Source organism: Macrobrachium nipponense, chromosome 23 (genome assembly GCF_015104395.2).
Source record: "Macrobrachium nipponense isolate FS-2020 chromosome 23, ASM1510439v2, whole genome shotgun sequence".
In the NCBI taxonomy this organism is placed as follows: domain Eukaryota; kingdom Metazoa; phylum Arthropoda; class Malacostraca; order Decapoda; family Palaemonidae; genus Macrobrachium; species Macrobrachium nipponense.
In genome coordinates this window covers 72,097,018-72,114,801 of record NC_061090.1, presented here as the reverse complement: position 1 = coordinate 72,114,801, position 17,784 = coordinate 72,097,018, and the positions used below count along the sequence as shown (strand labels likewise).

At 48.5% G+C, this 17,784-nt stretch overlaps 1 protein-coding gene across 1 annotated transcript in view; it reads right to left on the bottom strand.

The window, feature by feature from the left end:
- Positions 1 to 17,784, bottom strand: part of LOC135198198 (protein psiR-like) — a 379,223-nt gene that overhangs the window by 261,261 nt on the left and 100,178 nt on the right. Inside the window, exon 5 of the mRNA XM_064225779.1 lies at positions 13,577 to 13,696. Within this exon, the coding sequence (XP_064081849.1) occupies positions 13,577 to 13,696 (120 nt within the window). The remainder of the gene's footprint in view (positions 1 to 13,576; positions 13,697 to 17,784) is intronic.

The following is a 17,784-nucleotide window of genomic DNA, read 5'->3' as shown; positions in this document are numbered from 1 at the left end:
AGCAATACAATTATTTTCTGACACCCTGATTATTGATGAAAATACAAATGAGTGCCAAGATCGACAAGACTTATTGCATAAAGAAATACATATAAAATTATGATAAAATAAAAAGGTGAAGTACCCTAACATTAAATTGTTCATGAAGCATTATGCAGATGCTTTGTAACTGTCTAAAATTTCCAGTGGGATTCAAAATTAGGTAAAATGACCTACAGTGGTACCTCGAGATACGAAATTAATCCGTTCCGAGGCGGCCTTCGTATAATGAGTTTTTCGTAATTTGGAACACATTTTACATGTAAAATGGCTAATCTGTTCCAAGCCCTCCAAAAACACCCCATTAAATTTCATAATAAAGCTAAATTGACCTATAAACAATGAAATACTACAACAATTTGGACCATTCAATACCTAAATTAAGAATAAAAATCCAAAACCTGTAAATAAAGTGTATATTAGTATACAAGAAATATTATTACTGTAACGTAAAATGTGGAAGCTTACCTTTCGAGTGAGGCTATCTCCGATAGTGGCGGCAGAGGAGGAGGAGGACAAATGGCAGATAACGTACGTACGTACGTACACTTAGCTTTACGAAAACACAAAAAATTTAAGGAAAACTATAAAACTAAAATTTACAAAATGATATTGTCATGATACAATAAAGTTTTATACATACTTACCTGGCAGATATATACTTAGTTATAGACTCCGTTGTCCCCGACAGAAATTCGAATTTCGCGGCACACGCTACAGGTAGGTCAGGTGATCTACCGCCACTGCCGCTGGGTGGCAGGAATAGGAACCATCCCATTTTCTAAGACAGATTTTCTCTTCCACCTGTCTCCTGAGGGGAGGCTGGGTGGGCCATTTAATTGTATATATCGGCCAGGTAAGTATGTATAAAACTTTATTGTATCATGACAATATCATTTTTATGCATTCAACTTCCCTGGCAGATATATACTTAGCTGATTGGCACCTTTGGCGTAGGGTAAGAGACAGCTAATTACTGAATAGACAGGAAAACAACATACGTTGTAGGTAACAAAAATATAAGAAACCTTGGTTCCTACCTGTGTCGGCGAAAGACTTCATGGCTACTGCCTAGGAGCTTACATCGCCTCAAGAGCCTCAGCGAGGTAGTGACCTTATGCTAAGAGTTCTTGATGGTCTGTCGATGGGGTCTTATCCACTTACTCGACAGAACCTAAGGATCTTTGTCAATGGGGTCCTATCCCACTTACATGACAAACACCTTGCCATATGGCATCATCAGGAGCATAACACCGATCCCGATCACCTGATCCTAATACCGGGGTCAGTACTACGATTGAAAGGAGTTATCCCCCCAACATCCTTTCAAACGACCATAAAAACTCAAAACCAAACAATTTTTTAGTTAAAAATAATATTAATTAAGAATCAGTACCAGCTCCCTGTCCCAGCACGGTATCCGCTGATACATAAGGTCCAAGAGAAAAGCACTATTCATAAGTCATTCTGACGTCTTTTAAGTAGTGGGAGGCAAATATGTTGCTGCTAATATGTCTTTCATTGACGTATTTCTATTAAAGGCTAGGGAAGTTGCAATTGCACGGACTTCGTGTGCTCTAACCCTAAGCAGCTTAAATGCTTTCTCCTGGCATTTCATGTGAGCCTCCGTTATCACATTTCTCACGAAGAATGCTAATGCGTTCTTCGACATTTGCCTCTTCAGGTTCCTTACCGCGCACCATAGGCTCTGATCACAACCCTGAAATTGACTCTTTCTCTACAGATAAAACTTCAGTGCTCTGACCAGACAGAGAGACCTTTCTGCTTCTCTACCCACAAGGGGAGAGAGGCCCTTGATTTCAAAACTTCTGGGCCAAGGTTTAGAAGGGTTCTCATTCTTGGCCAGAAACAGAGGTTGGAAAGAGACAACAGCAGAATCTCCTCTAAAACCTACCCGAGAGTCTAATGCATGTATCTCACTGACCCTCTTGGCAGTCGCGAGGGCCAAGAGAAAAATGCACTTTCTCGAGAGGTCTCTAAAGGATGCCTTATTCGGTGGTTCGAAAGTATCCGAAGAGAGAAACTGGAGGACCACATCAAGATTCCAACTTGGTGTGATAGATGACTTAGACTTTGTACTACCAAAGGATCGTATCAAATCATGGAGATCCTTGTTGTCCTCTATGTTGAGGCCCCTGTTTCTAAATACAGCCGAGAGCATGCTCCTACAACCTATTATGGTTGAAACAGCTAAGCGTGATTCCTCTCTAAGGAAGAGAAGGAAATCAGCAATTTCGGTCACAGAGGTATTGGAAGAGGACAGCTTCTTCGACCTACACCATTTACGGAAGACTTCCCACTTCGATTGATAGACCCGCAGAGTAGAGGATCTGCGGGCTCTGGCAATTGCGCTTGCAGCTTTTCGAGAAAAGCCTCTCGTTCTGACAAGTCTTTCGATAGTCAAAAGGCAGTCAGGGAGAGAGCGTGGATGTTTCCGTGATATCTCTCAAAGTGGGGTTGTTTGAGCAGATCTGTCCTCATGGGAAGAGATCTGGGGAAGTCCACCATCCATTCCAGTACCTCTGTGAACCAGTCTCGAGCGGGCCAATATGGGGCGATGAGTGTCAGTTTCGTCGCCTCCGAGGAACAGAACTTTCTAAACACTTCCCCCAGAATCTTGAATGGGGGAAAAGCGTAGGCATCTATGCCCGACCAGTCCATGAGAAGGGCATCTATTGCTATTGCTCTGGGATCTTCGACAATGGAGCAAAAGTTTTCCATCCTTCTGGAGAGGAATGTGGCGAACAGATCTATCTGAGGCTTCCCCCAGAGGGACCAAATCTTTCGGCAGACTTCGGAGTGGAGGGTCCACTGTTGGAAGGACCTGGTTCTTCCTGCTGAGTCTGTCTGCTCTGACATTTTTGGTTCCTTGTACAAACCTCGTCAACAGTACAATGCCTCGTTCCTCTGCCCATATCAAGAGGTCTCTCGCTATCTTGTATAGTGTGAGCGAGTGAGTCCCCCCCTGTTTTCGGATGTAAGCCAGAGCCGTGGTATTGTCCGAATTTACCTGGACTACCACGCCTCTGACCTCCGACTCGAAGTTCTTCAAGGCTAGATGAACTGCCATAAGTTCCTTTACATTTATATGCCAGGACACCTGTTCTCCTGTCCAGGTTCCTGACACTTCCTTCTTTCCTAGTGTTGCTCCCCATCCCGTTTCCGAGGAAAAAGGCGTCGGAAAACAACCACTAGGAGAGGGTTCCGAATCGCAAGGGATATACCTAGATTCAAAGTCGTTTCCAAGTCCTCCAAACATGACAATTTGTCGAAAATTGCATTTTTCCTAACTATACAAACCTGAGGTCCTTTAACAATAGGAAGGTAACTAGCGGCAGCTGGGACGGTCGTAAGCTTCGAACAAGGGGAGAACGGTAGTTAACTGCTTGTCGATCGTGCGCGCGCCCACGCGCCCGAGAGGTGAAGAATCACTTTTGCTTTAGGCCCATGCAAAAAGTTGCAGAGTGAGGGGGTGGCATGAGGTGGGACTATATGTAAAGGACCTCAGGTTTGTATAGTTAGGAAAAATGCAATTTTCGACAAATTGTCATTTGTTCCGATACGTAATACAAACCCTCGGTCCTTTAACAATAGGAAGAACTCACTTCTTGGTGGGAGGAATCTGAGTCTTTTTGGTGAACAGACTGGTGTTCGTCCAACCCTGAGTGCCTCCCTGGTCGTAGAGCAAGGGAGGGATCCAAACCTCTGTCCGATTGATCGGGGTGTGCACCGCAGGATCAATGGTCAGACCTCTGGGCCAAGTACTAAGAGAGAGGCAAGCGTATCTCTTCGTACCAGCAAGCAAGAACTTGTTCCTGTTTGCAAGAGACAATCATAAATGATGGGTTTGTCTCAAATTGGCATCCACTTCCTCCCCCTTGTTGGAGGAAGTGGTGGATATTTACTCCTATCCCTACTGAAAGGGATAGGATGGTGCTCTATTGAGTAGCTCACCTGCATCTCGTCCTTACCCAGCAGGGTGACGACCGTGTCCCTCTACCCAGAGGTAGAGGGAAGAAAAAGATGGGAAGAGGAGCCAGTCACACTCTCATTCCTCATCCATTCTTACGGTCACACCAGGACTCGATGCTGTTCAGCCTGCGAGGGTCTGGGTTAACTACACAACGTGTTGAGCAACCACCACGGTTCCCAAGGAAAAAGATCCAAGGAACTGTGGGCAATATCCCGAAGGTAGAAGGAGGTGCATGCGATCCGGTTGGACCAGGCGCCTGCCTTCATTACCTGCGCCACGGAGAAGTTCTTGCGGAACGCGAGAGAATGATGAAGAGGCGTCCACACTCATCCTGGGTGTCGAGTTTCTTCAGACAGCTCCGTCGCGCCTTCACAGGACAAAGCAGCATAGCCTTCGTATCGGAGGCGGTGGAGTCCATTAGGGAGGGTATTGTGAAGGACTCGAACCAATCGTCAGTTACCGAAGGGTTCTGAGTCTTCGCTACGAAGATCGGTACGAAATCGAGCGTCACAAATCCCCATCCCTTTGTGCTTGACTTCTCAAGAGAAGTCATGCAGTTACCTAAGACGAAAAGAAGGGGATAGTCGTATGACCTATCCCTCTTCTCGACTTTGGTTATGTACAGTACTCATACTGACAAGCTATTAAGACGAAGTAATGATTGCTCTGGAACAACCGAACTAAATCCACAGCATAGTTCGTAACTGACTCGGGCGCTCTGACAGCTGCACAGCTCCGACTGACTGGTTCGGAATCAGTAGAGGCAAGTTGTCCAAGCATCCGGGTAAGTCACGTGACCTTCGCCCTTTAAAGAGTTATGCTGAGAGACCAAACAAATAAAATATTTGTTAGTCACCGATGCCGGACGGCGCGGCGATGATTCTCTTAATGCATAAGCTCAAAAGGCGAAAGTCAATTGCCTTCAAAAGACCGAGGTCCCTGATGGCAAGAAATTCTCATAGACGTTGAATCTCAGCTTAAGGATAAACAACACTATGTGACGAAGACGAAGGTAGGCAATGAATGCAACCTACGTCTTCCAGCTGAATCGAGAGAAGGAATCTCAAGATTCTAAACCTGTGCTTACAAATGACTGAAAACGCTAACCGCCATTTCATTGCTGTCCGGTGTGCAGTGAAAGCGGGCGTTTTTCAGTAATGAAACACAGGGGAGAGCCGCCTGAAGAACTGCTTCTCATGGGCTGAACGTTTGGAAGTAGAGCTGGCAGGTGTGGGAGTAGGCGATGTCTTTCAATACTCTGCTAATCCGGGTGAACAATGAACAATTGCACACCTCCGAATACAAGATATTTTGTGGAGGACAAATCAGATTCCGCAAAAAATCATTCGCATTATCGAGATACGATGCAGCAAGAGACTATTTACAGAATTCTGTTACCGTGCGGTAAACAGAAAGATGAGAGTCGAATAGATATCTCTGTTTAAAATTCTCGCAATACCGAAGACGATGAATACTAGCGTCACAGCAGTAGATGGTCATTCATGTATGCGAGAATCCCCGTTAATCAGAGACTTAAGTCCGTGATTGTTGGGCAGAGATACGGTTGGTATTCAATCAAAGCAGGTGAGAAAGACATAACCAACCGTCCATCTCAAAGCGGCAGCTGGTACTGAAATGCCTCGGGCAATTCAATACGCAGTAGCTGTCGCTGACTCGTCATCCTGAGTTCCGCCAAGTAATCCTTTACACGAAGGAATGCGTTCGGCTAGAACCACCGAGCATAAAAAGATATGCTCGAGCAATTATATTTATGCGAAACGAATTTTGGAAATAAATATAAAAGCTTAAATGGTGTTGTTGTGACAACTCCATAAGTATATAAAATTGAAACTGGAAACTCCTGGGAGGTTGCAGGCAACCCGAGTTGCAGTTCAATTAGAATACTTTTCGTCTAAGTCGCAATCCGTAGAATAACCAGGATATGCGCCTACCCCTCGGACCATTCAACTGCTTAGCAGAATCATGTCGTGAGGTTAATATACGTAGTATATTTGTAGGATTCTGAACAACGATCTCCATCCTACATTCTTTCCTTCAAGAAAACAAAATAAGGATTGGAGATCGACCACCTTCGGTCTCTATCAAAGAGAGTGAAGAAGTCTTCCTCGAAGGAAAGCTTCAATGGTGAACAGAATACTAAGACGATAGTTCAAGCCAAACTGGATATTCCCGTCCCGTTCTTCTCTATTCCAGGTTAGTCGCCTATTGTGAGATAGTCTTCTTTCAGCAGCAGCAGTCTTCTTCCTAATGCTAGAAATTCCAGGAATTCGAGCATAGGCGAGGTTCCCGATTATCGTGTAACATATCGGGGATTCTCGTCTCGCTCACTTTGGACCGTGGTCTCGCCTAAGTGTTTGGAGATCGTAAGAAACTCTAACACTGAATGCGCTAGAAATTCCGTAGAATTCTAAGCAGTCTGCGAAACCCCCACCGAATTCGTCAAACGATATCGGCTGGTGGTTCCTCTCGATTCCCGTAGAAATCGAGAATGGGTGGCAGGATCCCTCCTCAACGACCGGGGCTTACGTCAGGTAGGACCCGAAGGTCCCCCTCCCCCGGTAGCGCAGTCCCCAACGTGGAATCCTACAGAGAAATCTCTGTAGGATCCCTCCCCTTTCCCTCGTAGCCGTAAGGAGAGAGGGAATGGAGGAGGAATTGGATACTCACTCGCCTTCCCAGTGGAACTAGCAGTTGGAGAAGAGTAGGAGCAGCCATCGCCTTGCGGCGATGGCCTCTCAGAGTCTGGGAAAACGTATCGTCAGGAGAAAACGTTTTCCCGAGGAGGGTTACGAACTCTCACTGTAGGTAAGGGTCTGCCGCCACTGTGAACGTCGTCTGGGTGGGGCTGATCGACACCTGACAGGAGAGAGCCGATACCGTTCCTCCGACTCATTCCAGTCCTCGTCGAGGTCGAAACCTCTCAGGAGGACCGAAGGAGTATTTAAATACGGTGTCCGAAGACACGTAGAAAACGCCGCTGTCGCAGTAGAGGAGGTGGAAGTAGCTTGATCGACCGGCCAGAACTGAGAGAGCCTTCTTGTCCGGAGACGAGAGACTCTGGTTCAAGACAGAATCGGCAAGCTCCGATCGCGGCAAACCCACCGTCGGTTTGGGTTCCCTCTCGGGCCCCCAAAACGACTCGAGCAGAGACATGGGCTCTGCTGGTGGGAGCGGCGATCCTTCCCCCAGGTCGTTGTGCTGACGAATCAGTGCAATAACCTGGGTAAAGTTACTCTGAATCTCGGAAGTTACAGCGTCTTGAGGAGTAGGACCATCCAGTCCCTCCAACAAGAGCAGCTCCCAAGACCCTCCTCCTTCAGAAGAAGGACCAGCAACAGATCCCTGACGGTTGCCTCCAATCACTTGCGCGTACGTCCTGGCTGGTCCTAAGACCATACCTGGCACGTGCGGCGTCGTGACGGGATCGTGAGCGGCGCATCTCTCACGATCACTCCTATATACCTCGCTCTTCCTGGCGTATGCCGAGGAAGTTGAAGGTATCGGAGAGACAGAACTGACGCTACCCCCTCCCCCCCCTGACGGTCGCCTCCAATCACTTGCGCGTACGTCCTGGTTGGTCCTAAGACCATACGTGGCACGTGCGGCGTCGTGACGGGATCGTGAGCGGCGCACCTCTCACGATCACTCCTAGCTACCTCGCTCTTCCCCCGGTGTAGCCCGAGGAAGTTGAAGGTAGTGGAGAGACAGACCTGACGCTCCCCCCCCCGCTCGCTGGCAGGACCAGCGTACGTGGGGGGCTGCAGCCGATCACCAACCCCGCGGGAGGATCTCGATCTGCAGGCCTGGCCGTGCCGCTCACCTGTGGCGAGCGGCTCGACTGAGCACGTCGACCCCGGCCCGGTCCCGTGCGTCAGACGAGCTGGATGCTGGTCATCGTATCCGCCCGGTCCCTGTGGAGCGGCGGTCAGGTGACCTGCAGAGCTCACTTTCGCGGTGAGACCGGTGAGCGTCCTCGCGGCACGTCAAACCGCTGGTACCAGCCGAGGCTGGTACCGTCGGTCGAGGGGACCTGGGGGACCTCTTCCCAGCCTCAACCCGTGGCCGGTCAGAGACCGTCACGTCCACGCCGAGGTACCGGCTGGTCGCTGCGAGAGCGGCCGCTGGCCTGGCGAGAGTCACCTGAGCGGCTCTCGACAGTCTTCTGCTCCGTGCCTCGGTCATGACGCTGAGCGAACTCAGGCGTCTTAACTTTGGCTGCACGGTCACCCGAAGGAGACCGTACACTCGGAACTTCTCGCGGACGAGAAACCGAGCCGGTACCTGGCTTAGCAGCAGAGCTGCCAAGACCAGGCGAGGGTGTACCAGCGGTAGCCAGCACACCCTTGGTCCCCGTCTTCTTCTTCTTCTCAGAAGGGGAGACGGGCCCCGTTCCCGAAGGAACAGGAGGACCAGCAGAAGAACCCCCCCGTCACACCGGAGTGTGACGAGCCTTCGAAGTTCCCGAAGGAGTCTTCTTAGGGGGAATATAACAAAACCCAGTTACCAGCTGGTCGCTGCGAGAGCGGCCGCTGGCCTGGCGAGAGTCACCTGAGCGGTTCTCGCCAGCCTTCTGCTCCGTGCCGTGGTCTTGGCGCCGAGCGAACTCTGGCGCCGAAACTTTGGCTGCACGGTCTCCCGAGGGAGAGCGTACACTCGGGGATCTCCCGCGAACGAGAGACCGAGCCGGAACCTGGCGTAGCGGCATCGCCGCTAGCACCAGGCGAGGAAGTACAGAGCTAACCGATACTCCTCTGGTCCCCGTCTATCTCTTCCTTACGGAAGGGGAGACGGGCCCCGCTCCCGAAGGAGCAGGAGGACCAGCAGAAGGACCCCCGTCCCACCGAGGTGGGACGGGCCCTTAGAAGTTCCCGAAGGAGACTTCTTAGGGGGGGGAGGCAGCCTTCTTCTTCTTCAGCTTATGGGCCTTAGAAGTCGAAGGGGAAGAGGCAGCAACAGACGAAGACGAAGATGACACCTTCCTCTTCTTCATCAGCTCACGCAGGACAGTCGACAGGTCCTCCATCCAGGCCGGAGTCGGGCCTATTGCCGAAGCAACACGGCCCGACTGCACCTGTCCGGAAGGACCTGGGACTGGGGAAGACACACCATGGGCAGGACCAGCATGGACAGGCGCAGGAACCAGGAGCGACAGGAACAGCAACAGCTCAGGAGCGGCAGGAACAGCGGCAGCGGTAAACACAGAAGGGACAGCCAAGCCAGTAGCGGGAACCACATCAGCGCAGGTACGGCAGGCCCAGCCATCGCCTCGTAGAATCATCGGCAGCCAGCGGGAACCTGGTACTGGCGGCCGGTCCAGGGGCGAGCTGCTGGAACAGCGGAAGTCTGGGGCAGGCAACAGAAGAAAACACAGGCGGCGGCGGCATACCCCTCCTCGGTACGGCGGCGACCGGCCCTAGAAGTGGCAGACGGCGTCCGCCGCACTGTCATGGGGAGTGTAAACCAGCGGGGGGAAGCAGCATAAGCGGCCGTGAAGGTTGTAGTGGAGACCGCTCCAAGGTCACCGCCCCAGACCTCGCTAGACGCTGCAGCAGATCGTGGATGCTAGGCACGCCCTGCAGCCGCAGTGGCCCATACCTGTCCAAGGTCGTCTCCCACGGATGTAGCACCTGCGGTAGCACAGACAGATTAGTAAGAGGGGTTCCCTCACGCACGGGGGGGGGAGACATGCCCTACCCCGAACGGAAGGAAGACCCCAAAACAAAATACGAGGAAGCTGACGCGGGGGGGCAGGAAAGAAGACGAAGAATCGGATACCAAGGGAGTCGCGGGAGAGCTTTCCGACGACTTCCTGGCAGACCTTCGCTTCCCCCTACCCCCGCACAGCAGTGAAAAGTAATATGAAAATTGAAACAGAATACTGCACTTGCGATTCACTTCATAGAACTTAAAGGGGGAAAAGATCAATTCCCGGGTAAGAGCGGAAACTTGATCCATAATAATATGATGCTATCATAAATATATATGAAAATGAACAATACTGCACTTGCTATTTTCACTTTCACAGCAATAAATCGTAAGGATTAATTCCCGGGTAAGAGCGGAAATTGATTCAAAATTAAATTTGATGCAATTAATAAATGAAAATGAAAAGAAAACTGCATTGCGAATCCACTTTCATTGCATTCTATTCATACATTAAGAGGCTCGTGCCGAGCGCAATCAAGCTCTCGGCAACGAACGCACAGGGCAAAAATATAATGAAAAAGAGTACTTACATCTTTCAATTACACACTTTCGCCCAAAATACATGACTCGGCGCGAGTGCGCCCGCCCTCGGCACCGAGACACAATTCAAGGGTTCAATTCATGAAAAGGGCGGAAATCGCCGTCTCTACGGCGATAGCTCCATGTTGATTCATAATTAAGTAATGAAAATGAAAACAGTGTAGTACTTACAGTTTCATTTTTCAAGTCAAACAAACCATTAAGAAAACACAATATAAAACAAAGCATATGACGATGAAGCGGGCAGAGAGCGATGACGAACACGTCCTTCACACCCGCGGCCGAAAGCAAAAGTGATTCTTCACCTCTCGGGCGCGCGCACGATCGGACAAGCAGTTAACTACCGTTCTCCCCTTGTTCGAAGCTTACGACGTCCAGCTGCCGCTAGTTACCTTCCTATTGTTTAAAGGACCCGAGGGTTTGTATTGACGTTATCGGAACAAATTGATGTTTTGATTTGGCCCTTATTAGCCAGTCGTCCAGATAGAGGGATATGTTCACCCCCTCCAGATGAAGCCATCGTGCTACGTTCCTCATCAGGCTGGTGAACACTTGAGGAGCCGTAGACAGGCCGAAGCACGTAGCCCTGAATTGAAAGACCCTTCCCTGCATCATGAAACGTAGATATTTCCTCGATGACGGATGCAGAGGGACGTGAAAATATGCGTCTTGTAGATCCAAGGAGGCCATCCAATCTCCTGGACGCAGAGCAGCCAGAACCGAGTTGGAGGTTTCCATAGAGAACTTCTGTTTCTCTACGAATCGGTTCAGTGCGCTCACATCCAGGACAGGTCTCCACCCTCCCGAGGCTTTTGGTACGAGGAACAGTTGATTATAAAAGCCCTGAGAGTGTGGATCCTGTACTAATTCTATGGCCTCCTTGTCCAACATTCCTCTTCCTCACCGCTGCTAGAGAACTCCTCTTGAACGACGTTATGTTGCATGGCCTCCAACTCCTTCAGGTCATCCGTCGTAAGCTCTTCTTGGTGCTCCTCGAGAAGGTCGTTGACGTCGTCCTCGTCGACGACCAGCCCCATGGACTTGCCGAGTGCAACGATCTCGTCAAGATCTGGTTCCAAAACAGTTTTGGGATCGTCAACTGTTTCTGACTCTGCAGCACTAGCTTCGCCCACGTCGAATCCCTCGAAGTCTCTGGCGGATACGGCATCAGGCCAGGGTTTCCTCCACGAGGAATTCAAGGTTTGCCTCGAAACCTCCTGCCAAGCTAGGTCAATGAGTCGGATGCAAATGACGATGTCGAAATGCTCCTTCCAAAATTGACGCAAGGTGAGGTTTGTGGTATCGGTGATGTCGAAACATCTCTTGAAAAGATGTTTCGTGTACAGCTTCTTAAAGTTCGCTATCACTTGCTGGTCCATGGGCTGGAGGAGAGGGGTGGTGTTGGGCGGAAGAAAAAGAATCTTAACGAAGGAATACTCCACTAGGATATCTTCCTCGAGGCCAGGAGGGTGGGGAGGGGCATTGTCCAACACCAGCAGACATTTCAGGGGGAGGCACTTCTCTTCCAAAAAACTCTTCACAGTCGGGCCGAAACACAGATTTACCCACTCGGTGAACAAAAGCCTCGTTACCCAGGCTTTTGCATTAGCCCTCCACATCACTGGAAGCTTCTCCTTCAACATTTGTGGGCCTCTTGAAGGCTCAAGGAGTCTCGGAGTGATACACCAGTAGGGGCTTCACCTTGCAATCCCCACTGGTGTTCGACAAAGTGCGAGCGTAAGCCTGTCTTTCATAGGTTATACACCGGGGTAGCTTCTTCTCTTCCTCCGTGATGTATGTCCGACGAGGCATTTTTTCCAAAAAAAAAAAAAAAAAGGCCAGTCTCATCACAGTTGAAGACTTGCTGAAAACTGTAGCCTTCCTTGGTCTCATCTCGTCGAACGTCTTTTAAAGGCCTTCGCCCCTTTCGTGTCCGAGCTGGCAGCCTCCCCATGACGCACCACCGAATGGATGCCAGTCCGTTTACGAAATTTCTCGAACCAGCCATGCGAAGCCTTGAACTCTGTGGGGTTGGCGTTGAAGTCCCTTCCCCTCCCTCCTCTTCCGCCTGCTCAATCAAATCGCCGAAATAGCACTGGCCTTGTGAGCGATTGCCGCCTCCGTTACTGTATCGCCAGCGATTTCTTTGTCTTTGATCCAGATGAGGAGCAGCCGTTCCCTCTCGTCGTGCACATGGCTCCTCTTGCTGGACAAAATAGTGATGCCCTTCGACGGTGTAGTTGCTTTGATGGCATCCTTCTGTTTAAGGATGGTGACTATTGTCGACGGGTTACGGCCATATTCCTTTGCGATCACACTCAATCGCATACCAGCTTCGTACTTCTTTATGATCTCCATCTTTGTCTCCAAAGAGAGCATGCGCTTCTTTCCGTGAATTTCAACTTTCTTGGGACCCATGACTACGTTAATTTACGTAAAGTTACACAATATACAGTCTTCACATAACACGATAATATGTACTGCAATGAAATCACTAACGAATTTACGTTACTAAACGAAATCGTTGGAGCGAACGAATGCCGATTGCGTACGGTAAAGTTTCGGGTGCGGAGTGGCCGAGCTAAGGGACGCCAACACGTACGTATAGAAGATGCATGATGGGAGGGATGCTGTCCAATCAGAGAGAAGGATCTCATGGCTTGGCTAGCATCAGGAACCAATGGGAGAGCAGGAGGATGGTGGCGAGTCTACTATAACTAAGATGGTGGCGTGCGGCGCGAGTTTCAAAATTGTTATGGGGCGAATTCGGACTGTCAGAAACCTTTCGTATCTTGAAAACTTTTCGTATGTAGAGCAGTAAAATTTTTCGCATTGGCTTTCGTAACTTGGATTTTTCGTAAGTTGAGCCTTTCGTATCTCGAGGTACTACTGTATTTGGAATTGTGATGTTTACAATACTATGTTCTGCAGCTAAATATTCATGGCATGCAAATCACATTAGTACTGTTTTTGAATTTAATAATTTTATTTGTTTATGAAAATGTCAATTCATATTCCATCCGTATTCTTGATGACAGTTAATGTTGTTTATTGAAATATCAAATCAAAACTATTTTTAATTGTTACTTCTGCAAGAACAGATCAAATTAAAAAAGAAAGGGTTTTTGTAAGATTAAAAAACTTACAAGTGTTAAGTGAAGAAAGGAATATTGTGATTTTGAGAAACAAAAACCAGAGCCAAAATCCACAAGACTCAAAGGAACAAAATTGTTCACCTCAGACGCTCAAAACAGATGAAGTGCTAGATCAACTTACCTGGAGCACAGCAAACGCAGCTCTCTCCTTCACACCACTCAGGGACTATTTTCTCATAGCAGTTCTCCGGAATTGTGCAATAGCCATAATTATCTATGCAGGGCTGAGTTGAAGGACAAACTGCAAGGAACAGTTCCATTTTTAGTGTCTGTTATAGTCTTAAATCTGAGGGGAATGAATGTCTGGCAGATGAAAAGAGGGGCAATGATTAATGATATGTTTAAAGTGCCAATGTAATGTTAAGTGAAGTCCACATATCACTTCTCGCTTAGAGACAAGTGGTGGTGCAGTAGCGCTCACTTGAAGAAAGGTATTTGTTGAGCAAGCAATTTGACTCAGAGATCACTCACCCGGTCGTGAGGCATGTACGTTTGTTTGTACACGTGTTGCAGGCCTACTAGCAACACGCTAAGAGGTTAAGCGGTATACTCCGAGTGTCGGCAGAGAACGCCCCATCGTAAAGATAGGACATATTCTATAAAAACTTAGAAAAACTGTTACCTTTTGAAAAGAGAGAGAAGTGTGAAATACTCTCTTTACATGAATACTTTGAAAAGAGTGATGTGTGGGATATGATTTTATGCCTATTATCTTTATTACAGATGGGTCTAATTCCATGGTTAATTAGAGACGGGATTCTCTAACCTGACTAATACGAGACATAGTGACAATTTGGGTTTGGGAGTGAAACCTTAGTCAGGAGGGTAGAATGTTATCTTACTGGTTTCTTTATGGGCAGATTTAGCTTTTTATGCCATTATGACTTATTAATCATTTTGTTCTATTTTATAACCAACTGCTTGTTACGGATCTGATCTCAGAGACAATGTTACAGTGTCGAAATATCCTGGAAAGGGTCGACACAATGTTACGGCCTCTGAGAGAGGTCCGCTTCAGGTTCGATATGAAATAATAAAAAAAAATATTTTTCAACACCAACAGTTGAAACTGGGGATACGAATATAGAAAGAAACACTAACACAACAAAGGTTTATTTACAAGCTTACTAACAAAGGTAAGTGCAGAATGGTATCTCCTATTTACATAAAAAGATAGAATCTTACACTGCATGAACTGGGGGAACAGCGAGGCAATTCAAATACTTGCTAGACCATTTGGCAATTCGACGCGCTGGCTTCATAAATGTAGATCGGCGATTGCGGACGTCCTCTTGACTCCGTATTGCAGAAACTAATCTTCTTGTAAGGCAGGAATTACCCAAAACCTCTAGCAGGACCTTTTCTTCTCTGAAGTCTGCTCAACGTCGAGAATACACGGCCGTTCACTCCTGAAGACGACTAGACCAATATCCGACCAACTCTCGAACAACTCTTCTTTTGATTGATACTTCGGTTCCTTCGTCTCTGGTCTCTCTCTGACGATCACTGCTGCTGATCTCTCACTGATAATCTGATCTGTGGCTCTTACTAACTGGTGATCTCTCTCTTTTACGATTTCTTCCTCTTACGATCACTACTCTCCAAAGTTCGTTCGTCGTATTTATACGGCACTCTGGGGGGCGGAGCCTACGGCAAGCGTCACAGACTTCCGAGTTTACTAGGACTCCCTAGATGAATCTAGACGAGGTACTGCATCAGAAAACGCGTTATTTCTCCCACCACTTAGGCGTGTGTTTGCGCTCCACAACACGCCCGACGATTCCAGAACAGCCGCGAGAAACTGGTTACAGGCGCCTCCAACACAGGCGCGAAAACCTCCTTACTGCCAAACTTCTCGAAAATGCGTTCTCCTTTCCTTTATCTTCCTTTGCTATGAAGCAATTACCATCACACGCCCCCCCAAGAGAAAAAAAATGAAATCGACTGATTTTATTTTCTTTTCTAAAGAGAAGCAAAAATTAAAACAGCGGGAAACAATTCTGCATAAAGCTTCCATACTTTCTGGGCTCAGCTCGTGTCGCTGCGCGAAATATCCTTTAATCTATTATTTCTAGGGTAAATGTACTAACACATACCAGAGAATAAATAAATAAAAGAAAAAGGTCAGTATAACTGACTCGCTCACCCTCCCAGAGGGTGTCGGTATGAACACTATGGCGAGTGAGACCACTACCACGAGCCAAATGCCAATAGAGTTCTCCCACTACAAAATCCCCCAAGAGAAGAGCCGACCCACAGAGTGGACAGCACCAACTCTACTACTCCATCCCATGCTGGCCGACTGCTGCGCCTCTGGTGGCCATCCTTTTCAGTTAGCGCACACGATACACACGTGCCATTTTCTTCTCTGTGTTTGTTCCCTTTCCTTTGGATTTTATTACCATGGAGCGTGCAGCCATCGCAGCAGCTAAGTTAATACTCAGTGTTTATTGCTAATTGGTTTTTTCGGCCCTGAGCACGTATTTGCCGTTTTTTAGGTATAAATACGATCTCTAGGTTCGGAAGCATGGGGGCAGCATGCTTCTGCCTCGTGGTGGGTCCGTTCTGGGTCGCCCATACCCAGAACATCCCCTTGCTTATGTAAGCTCTATTTTATTTATCCGCTTTGTTTAGGGTACGGTCTACACGGTTTTGTCATGCATGCATGTCTTTTACCTTATGTAGGCTCTTCCATCCAGACCCTAGCCACGGCTCTTAGTATCGGCCTCGGCTAGCTTTGAGTGGTTAGACTTGCCTTCGGGTTAGTCGTACACTCCTGGTATTTTTCTCCTACTATTTTGTTTTTTTCTTGGCTTTCATTTTATTATTCATTTGAATTATTTATGTGATATTTGTTAGGTTAGTTAGGCGTCTGGCTCGCTTAGCCTAGGTCATGGCCCATTGGGCCTATATGTTACCGCTCTTCAGCTCGGTTGCTTCCCGATAGCATCTCTCTGATCAAGTTGGTTATGTTCTAGGCTTAGTTGTTGTTCTTATCGCCCCGTGGTCACTATGTGATCACGAGGCAGCCAGACACGCCTGTCCGAGTCCCTTTCCCCCTTTCCCCCTCCCGCTCTTCCATAGGGTCGGGGGGGGGGTGGGTTAGGCCTGCCCATGCTCGCTCCACATACCCGAGCCTGCCTCCCTCTCTCCCCCCAGGCGGAGGGGGTAGAGGGACGGGACAGACCCAGACTGGACTCGACCTCTCCGGCTTCTCGGTCCGGTCGGATGGTAAGGTGGGGGGGACTGGCCTTTCCCCCCCTCCATTACTACTCCGTCGCTCCGTTACTAGCCCGAGTCTGTATGCCCCTTGCTCTTTCCCACCTTACTAGGGCTCCTTTACCACCGGAGACCTGGCATCCAGCGGAAAGGTTGTAGTCTACCCCACGGGGTGGACCGGAACATACAGTCGGTCCCTTCTAACCTCTCCGTTTCACTGAGTTATACACTCCGCCACGTACTGGACTTAGTCCGGTACGTTCGAGCTTTTAGGTTTAAGATCTATTATGTTAAACTATTAATTAAAGGTTTATCTTAAGTACCTTAAACCACCTCCCCCCTCCCTTCGTGTTTCACCGGATACCTCCGGGGTTATAGCCTATTCAGGCGATTAAGGAGGGGCTATGCCCAAATTTTTTCCGAGCTGGCATGCAACGGAGTTCTCTGTCCTTTAGCCTGTAAGTGATAGTCTTTAGATACTCATGTGTCTTTTCACTTTACAGACCACCAACTGTGAGCATCCGGATGCGCCGCCACACTCAGGACCCATGTGGACACGAAGTTTGCCGGTCCCATGCTCCATGCGCGACTCCGCACGGGGACATCCAGGTCTGGTACCATGAAACGTGTACCATATGTTACGATCTGGTGAGCCAGCTTTTAGACGGGGTAAGTATTCCATCTCCGGTAGCTGGTCCTCATCTGTTTATAGTGCTTAAGTATTTTACATCAATCACTCTAACTTAAGGTAAATTCAAGGGCCTTATAGCCCCTATAATTTTAAGTTATGCTTTAAGTTAGCTTTAGTTTTAAGTTATTCTTAAATCTAATCAATACCCTCTCTTCCAGGCGCCGGCCGTGGGAGGGTACCGCACTGGCAACCCTGCGGGCCTGGGTCGGCGGTTTTCGGGAAGAACGCCGCCAAGGGTATGCCCTACATCCTGGAGAAAAGGTTGGCGGTACTAATCTTCCCCGGAGGCAAGGCGACAGGATACGTCGACCCAGTAGAGGCGGGCCCCGACTATCGCCTTCATCCAGCAACAGCTGGCTGCCTCATTGACTGACCAAGGCCAGGACATCTCCTCGGAAGTCGCGACGCTGGATATTTCT